The following is a 16528-nucleotide window of genomic DNA, read 5'->3' on the forward strand; positions in this document are numbered from 1 at the left end:
TCCAATAATTAATGTACTAAAACTCTAAAAAACAAATTAATTGCATATATACTATAATGGAATGCAAAACAATTACATACATATATCTATAATCGCAATAAATTCATAAATTGATTAATAAAATACAGTAAATGTAAACAAAATATAGGAACGTGCATTTTTATTTATTACACAAAGGTTGGAAAACTTGCTTTAATTGCGCATTGTCGCACCAATATGGTCACCTGGGTGCAGAGAAACGCAGACGAGGATGCTCCAAACCTGTCAGTGTCTCCCATCGAACACCTACATAGTGAGGCCCGTATGCTCCCAGTTAAAAGAGCATAATGAACGCCTGTCCAAGCAGCGCCTGCTGTGGTGTTTTGGCACAAATCAACCCCGCAGTGACCTGCTTGGAGCGGAACCGCCTTCTAGAAGCATCAAAAGATCATTTCTTAACTACGTCGACGACATCAAACAATACGCCGACCAGACTTCGGACGCAACTAACTTCCGATAAGCAGTGACCGTCACTCACTGTGGAGCCATCAACATCTCACCGACTCCCTTTCAGTGAATGGCGTACTTGGAGTCAAACCACCACCCATTGCAGACGAAGAGCTCGAGTTGCCGCGAGAAACGAAAGTGACGCTTGCGCAGCTTCGTTCTGGATACTCCTACTTATCCAGAATAAACCCCGATACATCTAATATGTACATATGTATGTGCTGTGTGCAATGAATCTCCACATGACACTGATTACCTTTCTGCATGCCCCACAAACCACACTCATCTGACACCTTTCTCCCTTTGGTCCCACTGCGTCGAAATTTCACGTTTCTTGGGCCTACCGTTGGATGACCTCGATGAAAACCTACCTAATCCATCATTAATACCTAATCCTCACCATCCTAGCGGCGACTAGGTAACCGTTACAACAATATTTTCATAAAAATGCTCTATTCCGTGTTAAATTTGATCAGATAGAGTGATTAGGTATAAAGAAACCCCTTTTTGGTATTCAAAACCACCAATAACATTACTTAATATTGTTTTAAATCCATTTTTATTTTATATTTCAAAATACTTCGTTGTTTGCAGTTTTAAAAGCTTGCAAATACATTGGTGTTACGAGTATTTATTTAGTTACAAATAATATGTATAATACCGTGATTTAATACGAAGTTAAAAAGTAAATGCAATAACAAAAAAGAATTACAAGAAAATACCGTTCAGCCAGTTTCTGTTTTAGATTAATTATGTAAACAACGATTAGAATCATTAATACCACAATATATTGAAACAAAATAATATCTCTGCAAATATATGAGGTTGGGGATTAAACTATTCACTGTGGTAACTGTTAAAAATAATAATTAAAAAATAAATTTTAATACAAAGTGATGGTATATCGTCATCATTATCATTATTATCGTAGTTATCAAAGGACGGTTGCATAATCTCTCTACACTTTGGTGCGTTTATTATTATGACCTTCGATGCCAACACTACACCGCGACATCAACTCTTGCGCAGCATTTGTGCCGCCACTGAACGCCGCCGCCGACATTGCCGACGAGGTTGCAACACCCAAACCACTAAGAGTTGCACCGCCACCATTACTTGGACGTTTGCGGTTTGGCGATGGCACCGGTGACTTCTGCTTCAAACATTCCACATCATCGAACACTACTTGTGCGCCACCGCCACAGGTCGGTATAACATTGCCTTTGTAGAGCTTGGTTTCAACATCACCGTCTGTGTCTGCCTCTTGCGAAACCAGACAGTACTTGGTATTCTTGTGATTCGTCAACTCTTTGGCGTCGGTTAGCTTCGTTACAGATTTACGATTCTTCAGATATGGTTGGAGAATAGTACCGAGTGGCACAGGATTGGGTGCACGATGTTCGATCCACTTTTCGCCAGCAGAACGTGAGCGACGATGTCTGTTGTTAGCTGCAGCCATGCCCTGTCGATAAATAAACAGTTGATAATTTCAATATATACTAATAATCGTGTTATGTGCAAACTTACTCTAACATGGCGTGGTGTGGCATATATTTCGGTGCGCGCGCTATGCACTTGTGTCGATTCGCCACGCGTGGCTGACGGCGGCTCTGAAATCGCCAATTTATTGTCCAAAATATCATCATTGCTATTCCGACGCACCAAACTGGGTATATCCTCCGATTGTATAATATTGGACACGAGGCGTAATTTTTCATCACGCACGCGCATCTTTTCACGCATTTTGTCGCGCTGTTCGCGTAATCTTATCTCCAGTTCGCGATCTTTTTTATCCACCTCCACCGCTAGTTTGGAAGTGAATTTCTTCTTTTGTTTCTCTTTTTCTTGCTCTTTTTGATTGATCAGATTTTGTTGATCTCTTAATTTTCTGGTAAGTTCATCGATCTGTCTTTCACGATTGCCCAATTTGTTGTTAAGTTCATCAATTGAGCTCTCGTGCACACGTAATTTATTCTCCATGGCTATCATACGATCGCGTTCTTGTTTGTAAACCGTTTTTAGTGATGCCAATTCCGTACGTAACTGTAAATTCTCTCGCTCCATTTGCATCAGGTGCGCTCTAAAATTATCACAACGAGTCTCTAGATCGGCGCACAATATTTTTCGTTTTTCTATGCGTTGCATTAAATACTGCATCAACTCTTGTATGGCAGTTTGCGCTTCCGGACTATCGATTTTGTAATCAGGAAAACCGGGTCCCAATGAGTACACCAAACCAATATCCACATCCAGTTTGTTGGCTTCGGTATGCCCCAAGTCATTGAGATTGTTCACCGCTATCTTGAACAGCTTGTTCGCCTTTCGACGTCCGGGAGTTAAACCAAGATCTGGTTTCATGGGTGTGGCGCGAGCAATCTGTACCTCTTGTGTCATCTCGGCAAATTTCATTACTTGCTGAATGTACGAAAGATTAATAAGTGTTAAAAAATACCAATAACACAAAACTTTCAAATACATTGAATTTCAAAATATGTATATAAAACACTTTTATTGCTTACCGTGTTTTCGTCATAATCCTCAGCTCGCGGATTGATACACACAATCATCGACACTTGTCCCTCGCCGTCGAAGTAGTTTTTGAACATATGTGTGAGTTTTGAGTCGCGGTATGGAATCTTCTTGGGTGCACTATTTAGTGGCGCTTGTTGATTTTCGCGTAGATATTCCAGACACGTTCGCAGAGTCATTAATGAATTGTTTATACTTGATGCTTCGCGCAAACGCATTCCCGTATTTTTTGTACGTGATGAACGTTCGCTACCCGCCAAGTCTACCAGTGATAGCTGACTTACTACAATGGTGCGTTTATCTTGCACAACATGCTCTCCTTGACAATCCGTCGGCGCTTGTACCAAACGTATGTTAAATACAGAATGACTACGACTAGATTCGGCATTTAGCACTGTGTGACCCATACGTTTACGTTTCTGACCGAATTGGAAAGCTTCAATAGCTTCCTCAACTGATTTTATTTCTATTTCAGTTACACCGTGTACAAACATGTTGTTTTTGGCATCTGACCGAATAATTTTGCTTTGCAAAGTTCTAAAAACAAAAGAAAATGCACAAACATATAAATTAGATTAAATAAAATAGAGCAGTAGCTTACTTCTGAGGTGCATCTTCTTCGAGCAGATCGTAGACACTATTATTGTAAATCTCAATATATGTCACAAAAACTGCAAACATATTATCTTCTTCAAGCCCATGTAAGGGTGCTGCCTCACAAGAGGCTTGTGAAGCGATTTCAGGATCAGAATCTTTACGCCTTAGTGCGTTGCGCTCTCCCGCTGCAAAACGTCTATTCATTTCTGCTTGTCGTTCAAGTAGAGCGTCTGCTTCAGACAATATTTCAAATCCGTTTAGTTTGTCAGGTTTGAAAATATATTTCTTTGCTTGATAGTCTGATATTGTTTTGAAGAGTGCATCTAAACAACGTGGCATAACACCGCGATGACGAGAATCTCCTGTCATTGTGTACGTTTTACCGCTCCCAGTGACACCATAGGTAAATAATAGACTATTTCGACCCCGTATCAGATTCTCAACCAACGGTTGTGCTACAGCATTAAATACATCGCCTTGGGAAACGTGTGGTTCAAAGACGTGCTTGAAAATATACTGCATTTCACGATGTGCTCCCTGTTTATGTTGCAAGGCTTGATCTGGTGGTGTTAAGATCACGGTGGTTGAGTTTTTTACTCGCACACTGGACAAATCTGCATCGGATTGCAATGGTCGCACGCGACAGTAAACATGCACAGGATCACGAGGCTTATTGGGATCATGATCAGATTTACGATCATTATGATGGGTTTGACAACGTGGCGTTTTTGGTGGACGCAATGGCGTGCGTGCGCTGTAAAGCAAAACTACGTATTACTTCACATTAGCACAGTTATGAGTCTACTTACATTGTCTTCATTATGTTTTTGTATGATAATTCTTATATGTTCTTTTTATAGCTTAGAATAGTTCTTGCAAAACACATTTAAACGAATTATGTATTTTTTATTCCATTAAACAAAAACTGAAAATTCTCGAGTCCTTGTGCCTTTCAGTTATTTTGAACATAAGCTGTCATTCGAATGACGCGCTATTTCAGCTGAAACCGAGTTGCTTATCCAAACAATTCACAAACACTTAGTATGATAATTGTGAATAAAACTGTATATATCACCTGCAGATGGGGCTCGTGTGAAATTCCGCAGCATGAATTGTCGGAAGTTGTGTTTAAGTACTCGCAAACATTTTTTTTCTAAAAAGAGAAGTAAATTGAAATTAAAGCCCGTTTGTTAAAAAAATATAAGTTATAGCCATGACAAACGGCTCCATTAATCCCGATCAGCTCCGCATTTAATTAGGTCCAAGTTTGTAAGCTAAATTCTGCAAAATATCGAAATACATTCATGTATTTACGATTTTACATTTTTATACAGAAAAACTACTATCATCTCCATTGCCAAAGCAAGCATCCTCGCATCCATCGCCATCATCTCAGCCATCACCTTTACCATCTTCGGTACCAGTGCCGCCGCTATCGCCGTCGCCGCTTAACACTTCGGCATCTGTGAGTGATCGGAATTACAACGCTGAAAGATAATGCAGCAGCAAACGGATATTTTAAAAACTGCTGCAGAGGACTCAAAGCGCTTGAAAGAAGAGATTATTGGAGCGAAAAGTTCGTAGTTCTAATGGAAAAACTTATTTGCAAACTTTGACGTTTTATTTTCAGTGTTAAGTTAATCTAAAGTGAAAGAAAACTAAATGTAATACCAAACATATGACTTTAAATAAAAAACAACAAAACACGTTAACTGCGGTTGCACTGAAGTTATAATACCCTTCACAAATACAAAAGATTCCATGCAGGATCTTGATTTTGATCAGCATCTTCCTTTTTCGACTGAACCACAATGGGGGTCAATTCCAAGTTGAGCTAAACTATGGCCAATAATCTTTATTACTCCGGAATATAGGAATTGATACAGTACGTTAAGTTATTGCATACAACAAAAATTCAACTATTTCTCCAACTGTAGTGCGTCCTACATCAAATAAACTGGCAACGTGTCGGTATTCAGCTGCCGAATTTCATTCGCATCCTTTTTCTTTGGAAGAAAAGCATTAAATTAAATGACTGACATGTAGGCTCTGAAACGTTCGTGTTAAACTTCAAAATCTGGCAAAAAATTTATGAGGCCGCCATTTTGTTAATTCGTGATGGTCGCCGCAAGAAGCTTCGGTTGGAACTGGATCAACACAGACAGCCATTACTTTTAAAATTAATATTTTTATTTTTTCAAATTTCTGTCAAGTCGAATATTATTGATTGCTGTTATATTTTTACTTTTACGAATTCAAAACTAGCTTCCGATCTGTCTAAATAACGCCCAAATTAATTAAGGTTTGGCACTTTATATTTTTGATTTTCTCTTTTGATCCACAAGAGCAGAATTGTAATATATAGGAAATCAAACAAAAAATAATAAGAAAATAATTGTCAGTTAGTTCGAATTCGATATGAGCAAAATTGGAATCTTGCATTTGTATGCATGGCCTGTTGTATTTTGGTTTAAAATCTGTACACAAATTTGTACGTGCGTGAATACAGTTGATATAAACATATTTACACAGTATGTACCTGTGAGTACCATACTTCTGTATTTTATATTCTTTGAGAGTTTTTTCTATGTTGACGATATGTGTATATAAAGCTATATAAATCGGCATCTAGAGATATGTACATACATATGTACGTACATATATTTTTAAGTTAAATAGATATGCATGGAGTCAAACACACATTTTGCGAATTGCAAGTGTGCCGTTAGCTGAATTATAATTGTAAAATAATTCTGGAAGCACTAGCACACATGCATATTTCAAAGGTGGAAAATATGTTTATACGAGTAGTATATGCATTCGTTAATGTACATAAATATGTACACTTCATAAGGGTGACAGGCTTGTGTGGGAAATTCGTGCTAAAAAAGAAAGCAATATTTGTGGAATTAAATAAACAATATTTTTTTTTCTATTTTGACAATTTTGGTTTAAATTCGGGATATTAATGTTAATATACATATTTATGCGCAAATTTGAAAATATAGTCTTTATTATGAATTTTTAAATTTAAAACTTTTGAATTAAATAAAAGATTTTCAATTTTTAGCTCCAATTTTGGGTTTAAAATACAAGTAAATTTTTCAATCTCAATTTTTAATTCCGATTTTGAGATAAAAATTATAGTTTTCAATTTTAATTGAAAATAAAATTTTAACTTAAAAAGAAATATTTTCAAAAATTTAAAAATTTTTAAATTAATTTTTAAAAACTTAAATTTTAAAACTTTCAATTTTTAAAAGATAAATTTTTTCAAATAACTTTTTAATATTAATGAAAAAAATAAAATATTTCTAACTGAAACAGTAAAATTAAAAGTAATTAAATATAAATAAGACCAAAATAAAACTAAACTATGTTGAAATTTATTAAAAATAAGCTTTCTCTTTCAAAATACTGCTAAAATGATAGAGCTCAGAGTAGATAAATGCGAAAGAATAAATTTCTAAAAAAAGTATTTTATGTAATTTTTAGCTGTAAATTTGTATGTAATTTATTTTCTTATGCTATCCGGTATTTGAGATTATCATTAAATATAGATTTTTGTGCGATATTTGGTATTAAAATTGTTTTAATTCCGGTATTTGGTATTATAATTAAAAAAAAAAAATATTTTAATTTAATTTTTTTTATAAATAAACAACTTTTTAAACTAATTTATTTTTTAATGCATTATTTTCAACGCTGATTTTTTTCATAATGTTGATAGATAGTTATCTCTTATTCCGTTAAAAAAAATATCACCCTAATGTAGCTTAAAACTGTCTATAAAACGTTGGCGCTCCGTGCGGTTATCGCACTTGTCAAGAATTTCGACACTGCATTTCTACTAGAAATACATATGTGCATAATATTGACAGATCAGTGGCCTACTATTCGTGCATTAAAAAAATTCCTGGAATCAATTGAATTTTAATACCAATTTTAGGTCCTTGGAATGCTACTGCGTCAATATTTTCACATGCACATAAAATTTGTGTTAATTTATTCTGTCACATTCAAATACAGTCGGTGCAAAATTTGTCGATATCGACTCACTGTACCTGTCATACAAACTAATCGACTAAAGTCAAGATAAAGATATTTTTATACAAATTTATGCTTTAAGAAATGCACTTGTGAAGGGTATTATAGCTTCTGTGCAGCCGAAGTTAATATTTTTTCTTGTTTAGACTAAACATTCACTTCAGTATTTCGGTAAAACTCAGTAGGAATAATTACAAATGCGTTGACTTTGTAATGTAAGAAGAAGGTTTTGGCAATTTTATTTAAAGAAATTATGAAAATATACTAAAAAGCGAGCGCAATCGTCTCCTTACAATAAAATTTCGGGAAATATCGAGACTTGTAGAGTTTCCTCACTTTGCTACTTCCAGAGACTGCTGCAGTTACTTGGACCGCTTTAACTTGTTTAAACTGCAGCGCTGACTTTTTCCGTTGCTGAAATATAAACAAACATATTTTCAAAAGAAATATTTCGAAATTATTTTACTTTATATTTTTTTTTCGGAGTTTCGAAAGTGCGCTTACCATTGATTGCAGTTATCTCCTCACAAATACATTTATAAGCCATTATATATATATTTATCCTGTAACTTCACATTCACTTTTTGCCGAATTTAAATACAGACAGAGCATTACGCATCAGCGCTGGACCGTTCCAGTAGCCATTCAGCATGACTTTCCAGTAGAGTGTGGGCATTAAGGCCTTCTTTAAGAAGAACATTGTGTAGCGTTCTTTATTCTGTGCGAACGGGAATGTCTCCAATGGCTTCAGATCGTAATCGAATTCAGCCAGAATACAACTGCTATAGCCGGTGACGAGCGGACACGAAGCGTAGCCATCATAGATGCGCTTCAATTCTTTGCCCTTCAAGGCGGCAATCATATTGTGATACACGACCGGTGATTGGGCGGCTGCTGAAGCGGCAGTCTTTGAGTTGGGCGATGCCGAGCAGTCACCGATCGCAAAAACATTTTTATAACGCAGATGTTGCAGCGTCGATTTGTCCACATCCACAAAACCTGCCTCATTCACCAATTCCTTGCATTGCGCCAATGCATCTGGTGTGCTCATCGGCGGCGTGACATGCAGCAGATCATACTATAGAATATTAGAAATATTTTAATTAATATGATTTTAGGCATATTTGTGTATATTTATGCATACTTTCTCCTCAAAAATCTGCTCCGGCTTATCGAGGTCTTGGAACACGGCGATATCTTCCAGTGGACGCACCTCAATTAAGTTTCGTTTCAAATTGACTTTGATATCACGCTTCTCCACAACTTTCCACAGTGCGTCGGCATAGTGTTTCACGCCGAAAATCACTGGCAACGCTGTATTATATGTAACCGTTATTTTGTTGCGCTTATTCAACTGTAAATATTTAAATTAAACAAAAGTTAAGATTTACGCTTTCTTTTATTTCAGTGTATTTACCTTGCGGAAGTGGTGCTCGGCAATGTAGACAATCTTCTGCGGTGCCCCTGGACATTTAACAGGTGAAGCGGGAAATGTGAAAATAGCGTTGCCACCCTGTATGTTTAGCAAGCACTCATAGGTGCGATCCACATATTTGGGTGAGTAATTTGAACACACTTTGCCGTTTATTATTGAGAGCGCTTGAACTAAGCCGGGTATCTATTGAGTATAGAGTAGGATCAGCTGTTAAAAATATTCCTGGAAATCAAGCCAGATATACTATATTCCACGCTACTTACCTTGTCATAGTTTAACTGCAGACCCGTGGCCACTAGTAGCATATCATATTTGACATTCGTGCCATTTGCCGTTTTCACCGTATTATTTTTCGGATCAAATTCCACAGCTGCCGACTTGATCCAGTTGACGTTTTTCGGCAACACCTCCGCCATCGGCTTATACGATTGCTCCAATCGTTTCATGCCACCTCCAATCAGTGTAAACATCGGTTGGTAGTAGTGACGCTGTACAAAAGATTTTTATGAAATAAAATATAGAACACAGTGTATTTGACTGCAAATGGCGGAGTACGTACCTCAGCTGGCTCCACAACGGTCACTTTGTTCTTTCCCAATTTCGAAGATAACTTCGCTGCTAGGGCACAACCACCGGAACCACCACCGACGATCAATACCTGACAGCTGTGGAGATATTAAAAAAATATATATTTAGTAATACAAGGTGCGTTCCAAAGTAAGCAGGACTTCAAAAAAAAAACCGATACAAAACGAGTGTTTTAGCTCGTTGGCCGGTATGGCCGCCAGTATGCCGGTGCAAGCCTTTTAAATGGCCTCTACGTCTGCATAACGCTTTCCTTTCATAGGCAAATGCATTTTTCCGAAAAGAAAGAAGTCGCACGGTGCCTTATCAGATGAATACGGGGAGGGGTTAATGGTTAAAATGTGATTTTTGGTCAAATAATCGATCACAAGATGTACTTCGAATGTTGGATTCCGAGCAATTTTTGGTCGTCAGTCAATTTGTGCGGAACAAACCGCACAAATTTTCGGTGAAAAAGCGATAAATCGATTTTTTGGAGATGTTCAATTCAATTTCCCTGAATTTCAATGATGATTTCGGCTGATTTTTGATGAATTCACGCACAGTTTCGATGGAATTTCCTCACGAGCACTTTGAAAACGTTGAAACCACTCGTGCACTCTGCTTCGGGATCATCGCCATAAACTTGTTTCATCAATTGAAATGTTTCGGTAAAAGTTTTATCAATTTTAAAACAAAATTTAATGTTGGCTTTTTGTTCGAAGCTCATTTTCGCACCGATAAACAAACATACTGACACTTAAACCGCAATAACTTCACTTCCAATCGATGAAACGTCATTGAATTCTGAACAATCGATAAAGATAGCAGATTCCAACGCACCAGTCGTCATATAGATGGCACCACCAGCGGGCGCTAGATTCAAAAAGTCCTGTTTACTTTGGAACCCACCTTGTATTATTAAATCTATTCTAAGTCGTAAGTGTTATCTTTGAAGTATTGGCTAGATACCTTTAATCCATCATTATAAGTATCATATAAATTGAAGTATATCTATAGAAAGATAATTGTCGGCAGTAACTGATTTCCTTGCCAAATCTATTTTGCAGTATTTAGTTTCTAATACACATGTATTTCTCAATCTTTTTTTACTATAATTATTTACCTGCCTTATCTGATTTGCAATTTTCGTATACAAAGTTTACTATATACACTTGAATGATGTATGAAATAATATTTTTTTACCTGATCTATTGCAAATTTTCAATAATGATAATTTCCATATATTTTGGAGATTTATTAATTATCTAGTCTTTGTAAAGAGATCTTATTGCAATATATTTGTAAGAGTTTGTTAAGTCAGATCCGTAGAGAGAAAACCGGGGCTAGGGGAGGATAGATATTGGATGCAAGTAACCTAATCCATCAATTGTTGGAGAAAAAAATCTGCTAAAAATTGTGACAGAGCGCCAGGTCATCCTGAGAACTCAGGCCTGGGAGGAAATCACCCCTAAGTTTGTTGTTGTTGTATATTGATTCAGTGTTAGTATGAAGTAATTTAACTGTAACTGTTTATCGAAACTAACGAAATTTGATATTTTCGAAATAACTATTGAGTAATAATAAACTTGTATGCAATTGGTATCCACACACAAAGACAGACATTCAGAGCTCTATTCTGAGAAAACTTCACAACTGATTTGTGAGGAAAAACCTGTGCGAAATTTTGTTTTTCTTTTGATTTCCATGCTGTCAAAATTTTACAATAAATCCACTATTTTGTTAACGTTTAAAAAGAAATAAGAAGAATATTAGTGGAGACCAAGCTTGGAATGAGTATTTTAAGAAGGAGGGACATCTAAAGAGAGAGTCTAAACCTTCAAAATTTTGGTTTGTTAGTAATTTTAAATTTAACATTCATGGTTTTGAATCTTCAGCTTTTGTATTTAGCGAATTGTTCCACGTAGTATGTTAACTTCCTAATAAAGCATAACACTACACTCACTGTATCGAAGATGCAGTTCACTTATACAATATTTTGAACCACCAAAGTTATAGAAACTAGCATTCTAGTGAGAAGTAGTATTGGATATCTTTAATTCTAGTTTTCCCTGCAGGGTATCACTTCTTTCGACTTCATATTAATTAACATATAGTATGTATGTGTTTATATTTCTATATGTGTACGTTATCGGAATATTGAGTAGTCGTAAATGTGTTAGCCGGCACTAAATTAAATATAGAGAATAAATATAACAAGCATATGTTATTTCTATATATATTTTAGCCATAAAATTGATAATTTGCAGTCTATAGTAATCTGTACGACTTAAAGTACCGGGTTTTGCAATAGAATAATATGATTTCTAATTTTCATTTCGTTTTTTTTTTTTTGTAAATTTATTCTGTATTTTTTATCATTGCATTCAGTAATGTTTACAACTTCATCGTGAAAATATATACGAAAGACCAATGTTTACAAATTATTAAATTTTATTATAAAAATAATCGTTCTCCAATTGCAACGTGCGCTTTGCTATTTTATTTTCGTAATAATCGTCCACCTATACAAGTGCCAACAAGACAAAGAACCGCTCGAAGTAATGAAAATGTTACTGCCTTTCAGGCCAGTGTTGCTAATGACCCCAACTTGTGGATTCTAAGGCATTCTCAAGAATTGAGATTGTCTCAAACCGCAACCTGGGGGATTTCGAGAAAGTATTTGGGCTTCCATCCGTATAAAATTGTTCTTACTCAAGAACTGAAACCATTGGAACACCGTAAACATAGTGAATTTGCTGATTTTGTCTTGGAACAACTTGAAAACGAAAACGATATTTTTAAGAAACTCACTTTCTCCGATGAGGCTCACTTACATCTGAGTGATGCGGTAAATAAACAAAACCGTCATGAACAACAATTAGATTTGCCTAAAGTGACAGTTTGGTATGGTTTTTGGTCTGGTGGAATCATCGGTCTGCACTGCTCTCGAAATGAAGCTGGTGACATCGTTACTGTCAATGGAGAGCGGTATACATAGATCGATGATAATAAACTTTCTATGGCCGCGATTGGAAGAAGTCGATCTTGACAACATCCGATTCCGACAAAACGAGGCTACCTACCACACAGCACGAACAACAAACGAATTTTTGTGTAATTCAAGAGATTGAATGGCCTCCACGAAGTTGTGATTTAACACCATTAGACTACTTTTAGTGGGGTTATTTGAAGTCACTGATTTTTAGCAATAAACCAGACTCTCTTCAAGCCTTAAAAGTCAATATGGAAGTGCTATTCATGACACACGACTTGATTTAGTATATAAACTACTCGAAAATCGGGTTCATCGGGTTCGTTCCTGCAAATGAGGTCAAATGGAGGTCAATTGAATGTGATATGTTGATGTTATATTCAGTATTTTATTGTATCGATTGTAATTCCCATCAAATAAAAAAATTGAACTTCCTTAACAATTAGTGCTTTTTTATTTTTGAAAATAAATTATATAACTCTTATTGGAAAACCCGGTATTATTTACATGCTGGTTATCAGAAGAGCGCGGGGTTGTCTCTAGTGCGTAGGTACGCTAAGCCTATAGTTGAATTTGCTTTTAAAATATTTATTCTATGACGCAACCGTTAGCCCGTGTTCAATTTCCTATGGACTTTAAATTTATCTATTTTGAAAGAGTTATTAATATATATGTATTTCGTATATTTTAAAAATAATATAATTTAATTTAATGTGATTTTAATTATACCTAGAAATGACATTGAGCAGTTTCACAGATTTTGGCTATAACCATTCCCAAATAATCACTACTAATGGGCAAAATTATTATTCTTCCAACAAGTTAGTGAACACCCCAAATATTCATGTGGTTTAGCTTTACATCTCCATACATATGTATGTATTTACTTACTTATGTTGATCTCTCAGCGCTTGACCGGTTGCAAAAGTGCGAGCGGCAATGCCCCCACTGTTCACATAACACCCAGCCGCGATTGGCAATTTACTGGCTGATATTACTTTCAGCATATTTATATATTTATATATGTATTTAGTTACTGTTTTTAATAATATTTATTATTTTTGTTTTTGTATTATTATTTTGATTGCACGGCACAGCACTTGTCCCTTCTTTCACCGACGATGTCACACGCTTTACTATTCACCAACGCTGTGTCCGACCAAAAACTGTATTCATAGCATTTCACAAACATCCGTACATGCATCAGCCTTGAATGTTTCTTTCACAAGTTTTCTATGTTTTTAAAGTTCACTATATTATTCATTTTGCGTTCGATTTTCGTTGTGTTTCGCTCATTAACTTTTAAAAGCTTTCCGACGTGCCTCTTTGACTTTTTGGTAAATTAATTTTTAAAAGGTCATAACTCAAAATTTACTGCTATGTTAAGAAGAATATGATAGACGGTATCTTGTGTTGATATGTACATAGGTGCTATTTTCGTTTGGGGAAAACTGCAAAAAAAATCATATTTCTAAAGTGTTCATAAAAGTGATCGAAATAAACTCTCAAAAGGAGGGTACCAGGCGTCTTCATAATTACTAACTTTTCGTTTCTTCAATTGTTTCAAAACCTGTTTTTATTGAGGCACTTATTAATAATAAATAATTGTTCAACTGAACTTTTCAAACTCGAATCACAATAATCCACAAAAAAGCTTCGAGATAGAGAGACTTCGAGTTATGGAAGGAAAGTGGTATGAAATTTGACTTGCAAATGTTCTTGCAAATGTAACTTCGAGTTATAGAAATCAAGTTATGGAACCTCAACTTGGCGTATGCACTTATAATTCGAATACCTCGTGCTTTGAGTTAAACGTTTCATTAGTGACACCACAAGTTGAGAGAAAGCTACTTAACACTTGACTAGATACGTTTAGCAGCTTTTTTGTTTTGAACCATTTTTGTTACAATCTCTCTCTCTCTCTCTCTCTCTCACTGAAGTATTAAACCGTTAGTAGGAACTGAAAACTAATTACCAATTAATCTTTCTGGCAGTTAATGATTTGAAAACAAATTTCTTATCAAAGCCTATTCTGCTGTTTACGCATATACCATACATATAATATTGTGTTTCTCACAAATGCATATTCAAAACGAATGGCTTGTTGATTGTTAAATTATTGTATTTTGCTTTGCTTTCTCTTTCTACTGTTTGTTGTAGTTTTGGCAACTACAGAGTATAATCAATTTCAATTTCTCACACATAATATGTGTACGCGAGTAAAGCTTTACTGCTATTAATAATTTTATGCTCCACTCTTTGTGTATTTTTCTTTCGACAATATTTGTCGCCGGCGCCACAGTGGTTTCTGACATAAATTTGTCCACTAAAAAATGAATTTATTCATCCCATTTAGTCGTATACATTATGTCTCGCCTTAAAACAGTTACAGAATTGTAACGGGTGATCCAAGTAGAAGCACTATTTTCAGAGAGAGAGAGACCTTTTTGACGATCACTCGTGAGTGCTGTCAAATTGTCATGTTATTTTTATTCAGTATTGTTTAGCATTTCATCATGGAAAGACTAACCCCCGAACAATGTTCACAAATCGTTTAACTATATTACGAAATTTTATGTTCTGTAAAGAATGTGCTTCGCGCACTCCCCTCAACTTATGGTTAACGTAATCGACCTAGGGAGCGTACTATTTCCAGCACCAATAGCTATTTTGAGCACCAGCATTCATTATTCGCTAATATTCGATCGAATAGACCACGTCCAGCACGCAATGAAGAATATACTCGTATAGCAGCCGTAGCTAAGAGTGTGCGTGAAGACCGTGGTGAGTCGATTCAGCGTTGTTCGCAGCAACTCGGACTAACGTATGGAATACCTTGGCGCATTTTATGTCGAGATCTTAAATTTAAAGCATACAAAATATAGCTTGGGCTCTTGAAAAGTTCCAAGAATATCCGACGAGTATGTATACAAGCAAAATTGCCGCGGTATTAATCACTTGATGCCAGGCCCAGACCATAAGGTGGATGCATAACAACTTTCCAACTGTCGGACCTTATAGCGAGCCACGATCGATGTGTGTGGCATGGTGTTGTTGTTCGAACACAACCTTCTCCTGTTTTTCTTATGTCATTTTCATAAAAAATATATTTTTAATTTTCTTTATTAAATTTTTCAAATAATTCAGATTTCAGATCTTATACATTTATGCAAATGCGTCTTTCACGCTTCAAACGAATTTTTTGACAAAAAGACTTGTTCATGTCTTAATTTCTGATAACTGTATATGTTTTTAGGATTACATTTCTGTGTTATGAGTCTATTTATTTCTAATGACCATTCGACCATTTTTAAATACTACTTTGTCTATTTCTTCAACGTTTTAACTTGTATTTGAAATATGTTACTGTTTTGGACAAAAAGAATGCTGCTGCGATAAAGTGGCTTAAGAGCTTTGTTAGGCAACCATTTGTGAATGGTTTTGATAAATTCCCAAAAGGCCGAAAACCATTTTTTGATGCCCACGAGATGCTGTTACTGCCAAACGAGCCAAATAGCTATACAAAATTTACACCGGTTGTTTAAAACAATGACGACAATAGATGAAATATTTGGCCAAAAACAACACATTTATGGTGTCTTGTTCCCAAAACTGAAGAGACCCATGAAATGACGGCGGCGCTACTAAAACTGCATCGAGAGAAGAGCTGAGCAAGATTACAAAAAACTAATTTTTAATTGCTTTGAGGATTTGAAAAAACGCTGGCAGAAGTGCAATATATCTGGGGGAGATTACTTTGAAGGGAACAAAATAGATATTCACGAATAAATAAACACTTTCTTAAGAACTATAAAATACGCAATAATTTTTGAGCATACCTCGTATGATTTTCTGTTGCACTTATTTGCTATCAA

The 16528-nt window shown here is 35.7% G+C and overlaps 2 protein-coding genes across 2 annotated transcripts; both read right to left on the minus strand.

Moving 5' to 3' along the window:
• Positions 1-1363: 1363 nt before the first annotated feature.
• On the minus strand, positions 1364-4569 carry LOC120778543 (kinesin-like protein KIF23). The gene is made up of 5 exons (XM_040110392.1): positions 4422-4569; positions 3617-4366; positions 3006-3552; positions 2014-2901; positions 1364-1948 (listed from the first exon to the last, which is right to left on the minus strand). Exons 1-5 carry the CDS (start codon positions 4430-4432, stop codon positions 1445-1447), a joined length of 2700 nt encoding a protein of 899 aa, XP_039966326.1. The 5' UTR covers positions 4433-4569; the 3' UTR covers positions 1364-1444.
• Positions 4570-7861: 3292 nt separating this feature from the next.
• Positions 7862-13833, minus strand: LOC120778005 (sulfide:quinone oxidoreductase, mitochondrial). The gene is made up of 7 exons (XM_040109667.1): positions 13545-13833; positions 9654-9759; positions 9358-9582; positions 9077-9277; positions 8804-9013; positions 8164-8737; positions 7862-8073 (listed from the first exon to the last, which is right to left on the minus strand). The coding sequence occupies exons 1-6, from the start codon at positions 13658-13660 to the stop codon at positions 8237-8239; spliced, it is 1359 nt and encodes a 452-aa protein (XP_039965601.1). The 5' UTR covers positions 13661-13833; the 3' UTR covers positions 7862-8073; positions 8164-8236.
• Positions 13834-16528: the final 2695 nt, after the last annotated feature.

This window comes from Bactrocera tryoni, chromosome 5 (assembly GCF_016617805.1).
Source record: "Bactrocera tryoni isolate S06 chromosome 5, CSIRO_BtryS06_freeze2, whole genome shotgun sequence".
NCBI classification, from domain to species: Eukaryota; Metazoa; Arthropoda; class Insecta; order Diptera; family Tephritidae; genus Bactrocera; species Bactrocera tryoni.

Bases quoted from the DNA above. Each gene is read 5' to 3' on its own strand.
- LOC120778543 (XM_040110392.1), bottom strand. The intron at 3,553-3,616 runs GTAAGCTACTGC...TTTTGTTTTTAG, and splicing joins GAAGAAGATGCACCTCAGAA to AACTTTGCAAAGCAAAATTA. The intron at 2,902-3,005 runs GTAAGCAATAAA...TCGTACATTCAG, and splicing joins AGGATTATGACGAAAACACG to CAAGTAATGAAATTTGCCGA.
- LOC120778005 (XM_040109667.1), bottom strand. From the start codon at position 13,660: ATGCTGAAAGTAATATCAGCCAGTAAATTGCCAATCGCGGCTGGGTGT. The intron at 9,760-13,544 runs GTAAGTAAATAC...ATATCTCCACAG, and splicing joins GCGCTGAGAGATCAACATAA to CTGTCAGGTATTGATCGTCG. The intron at 9,278-9,357 runs GTAAGTAGCGTG...TATACTCAATAG, and splicing joins TGCAGTTAAACTATGACAAG to ATACCCGGCTTAGTTCAAGC.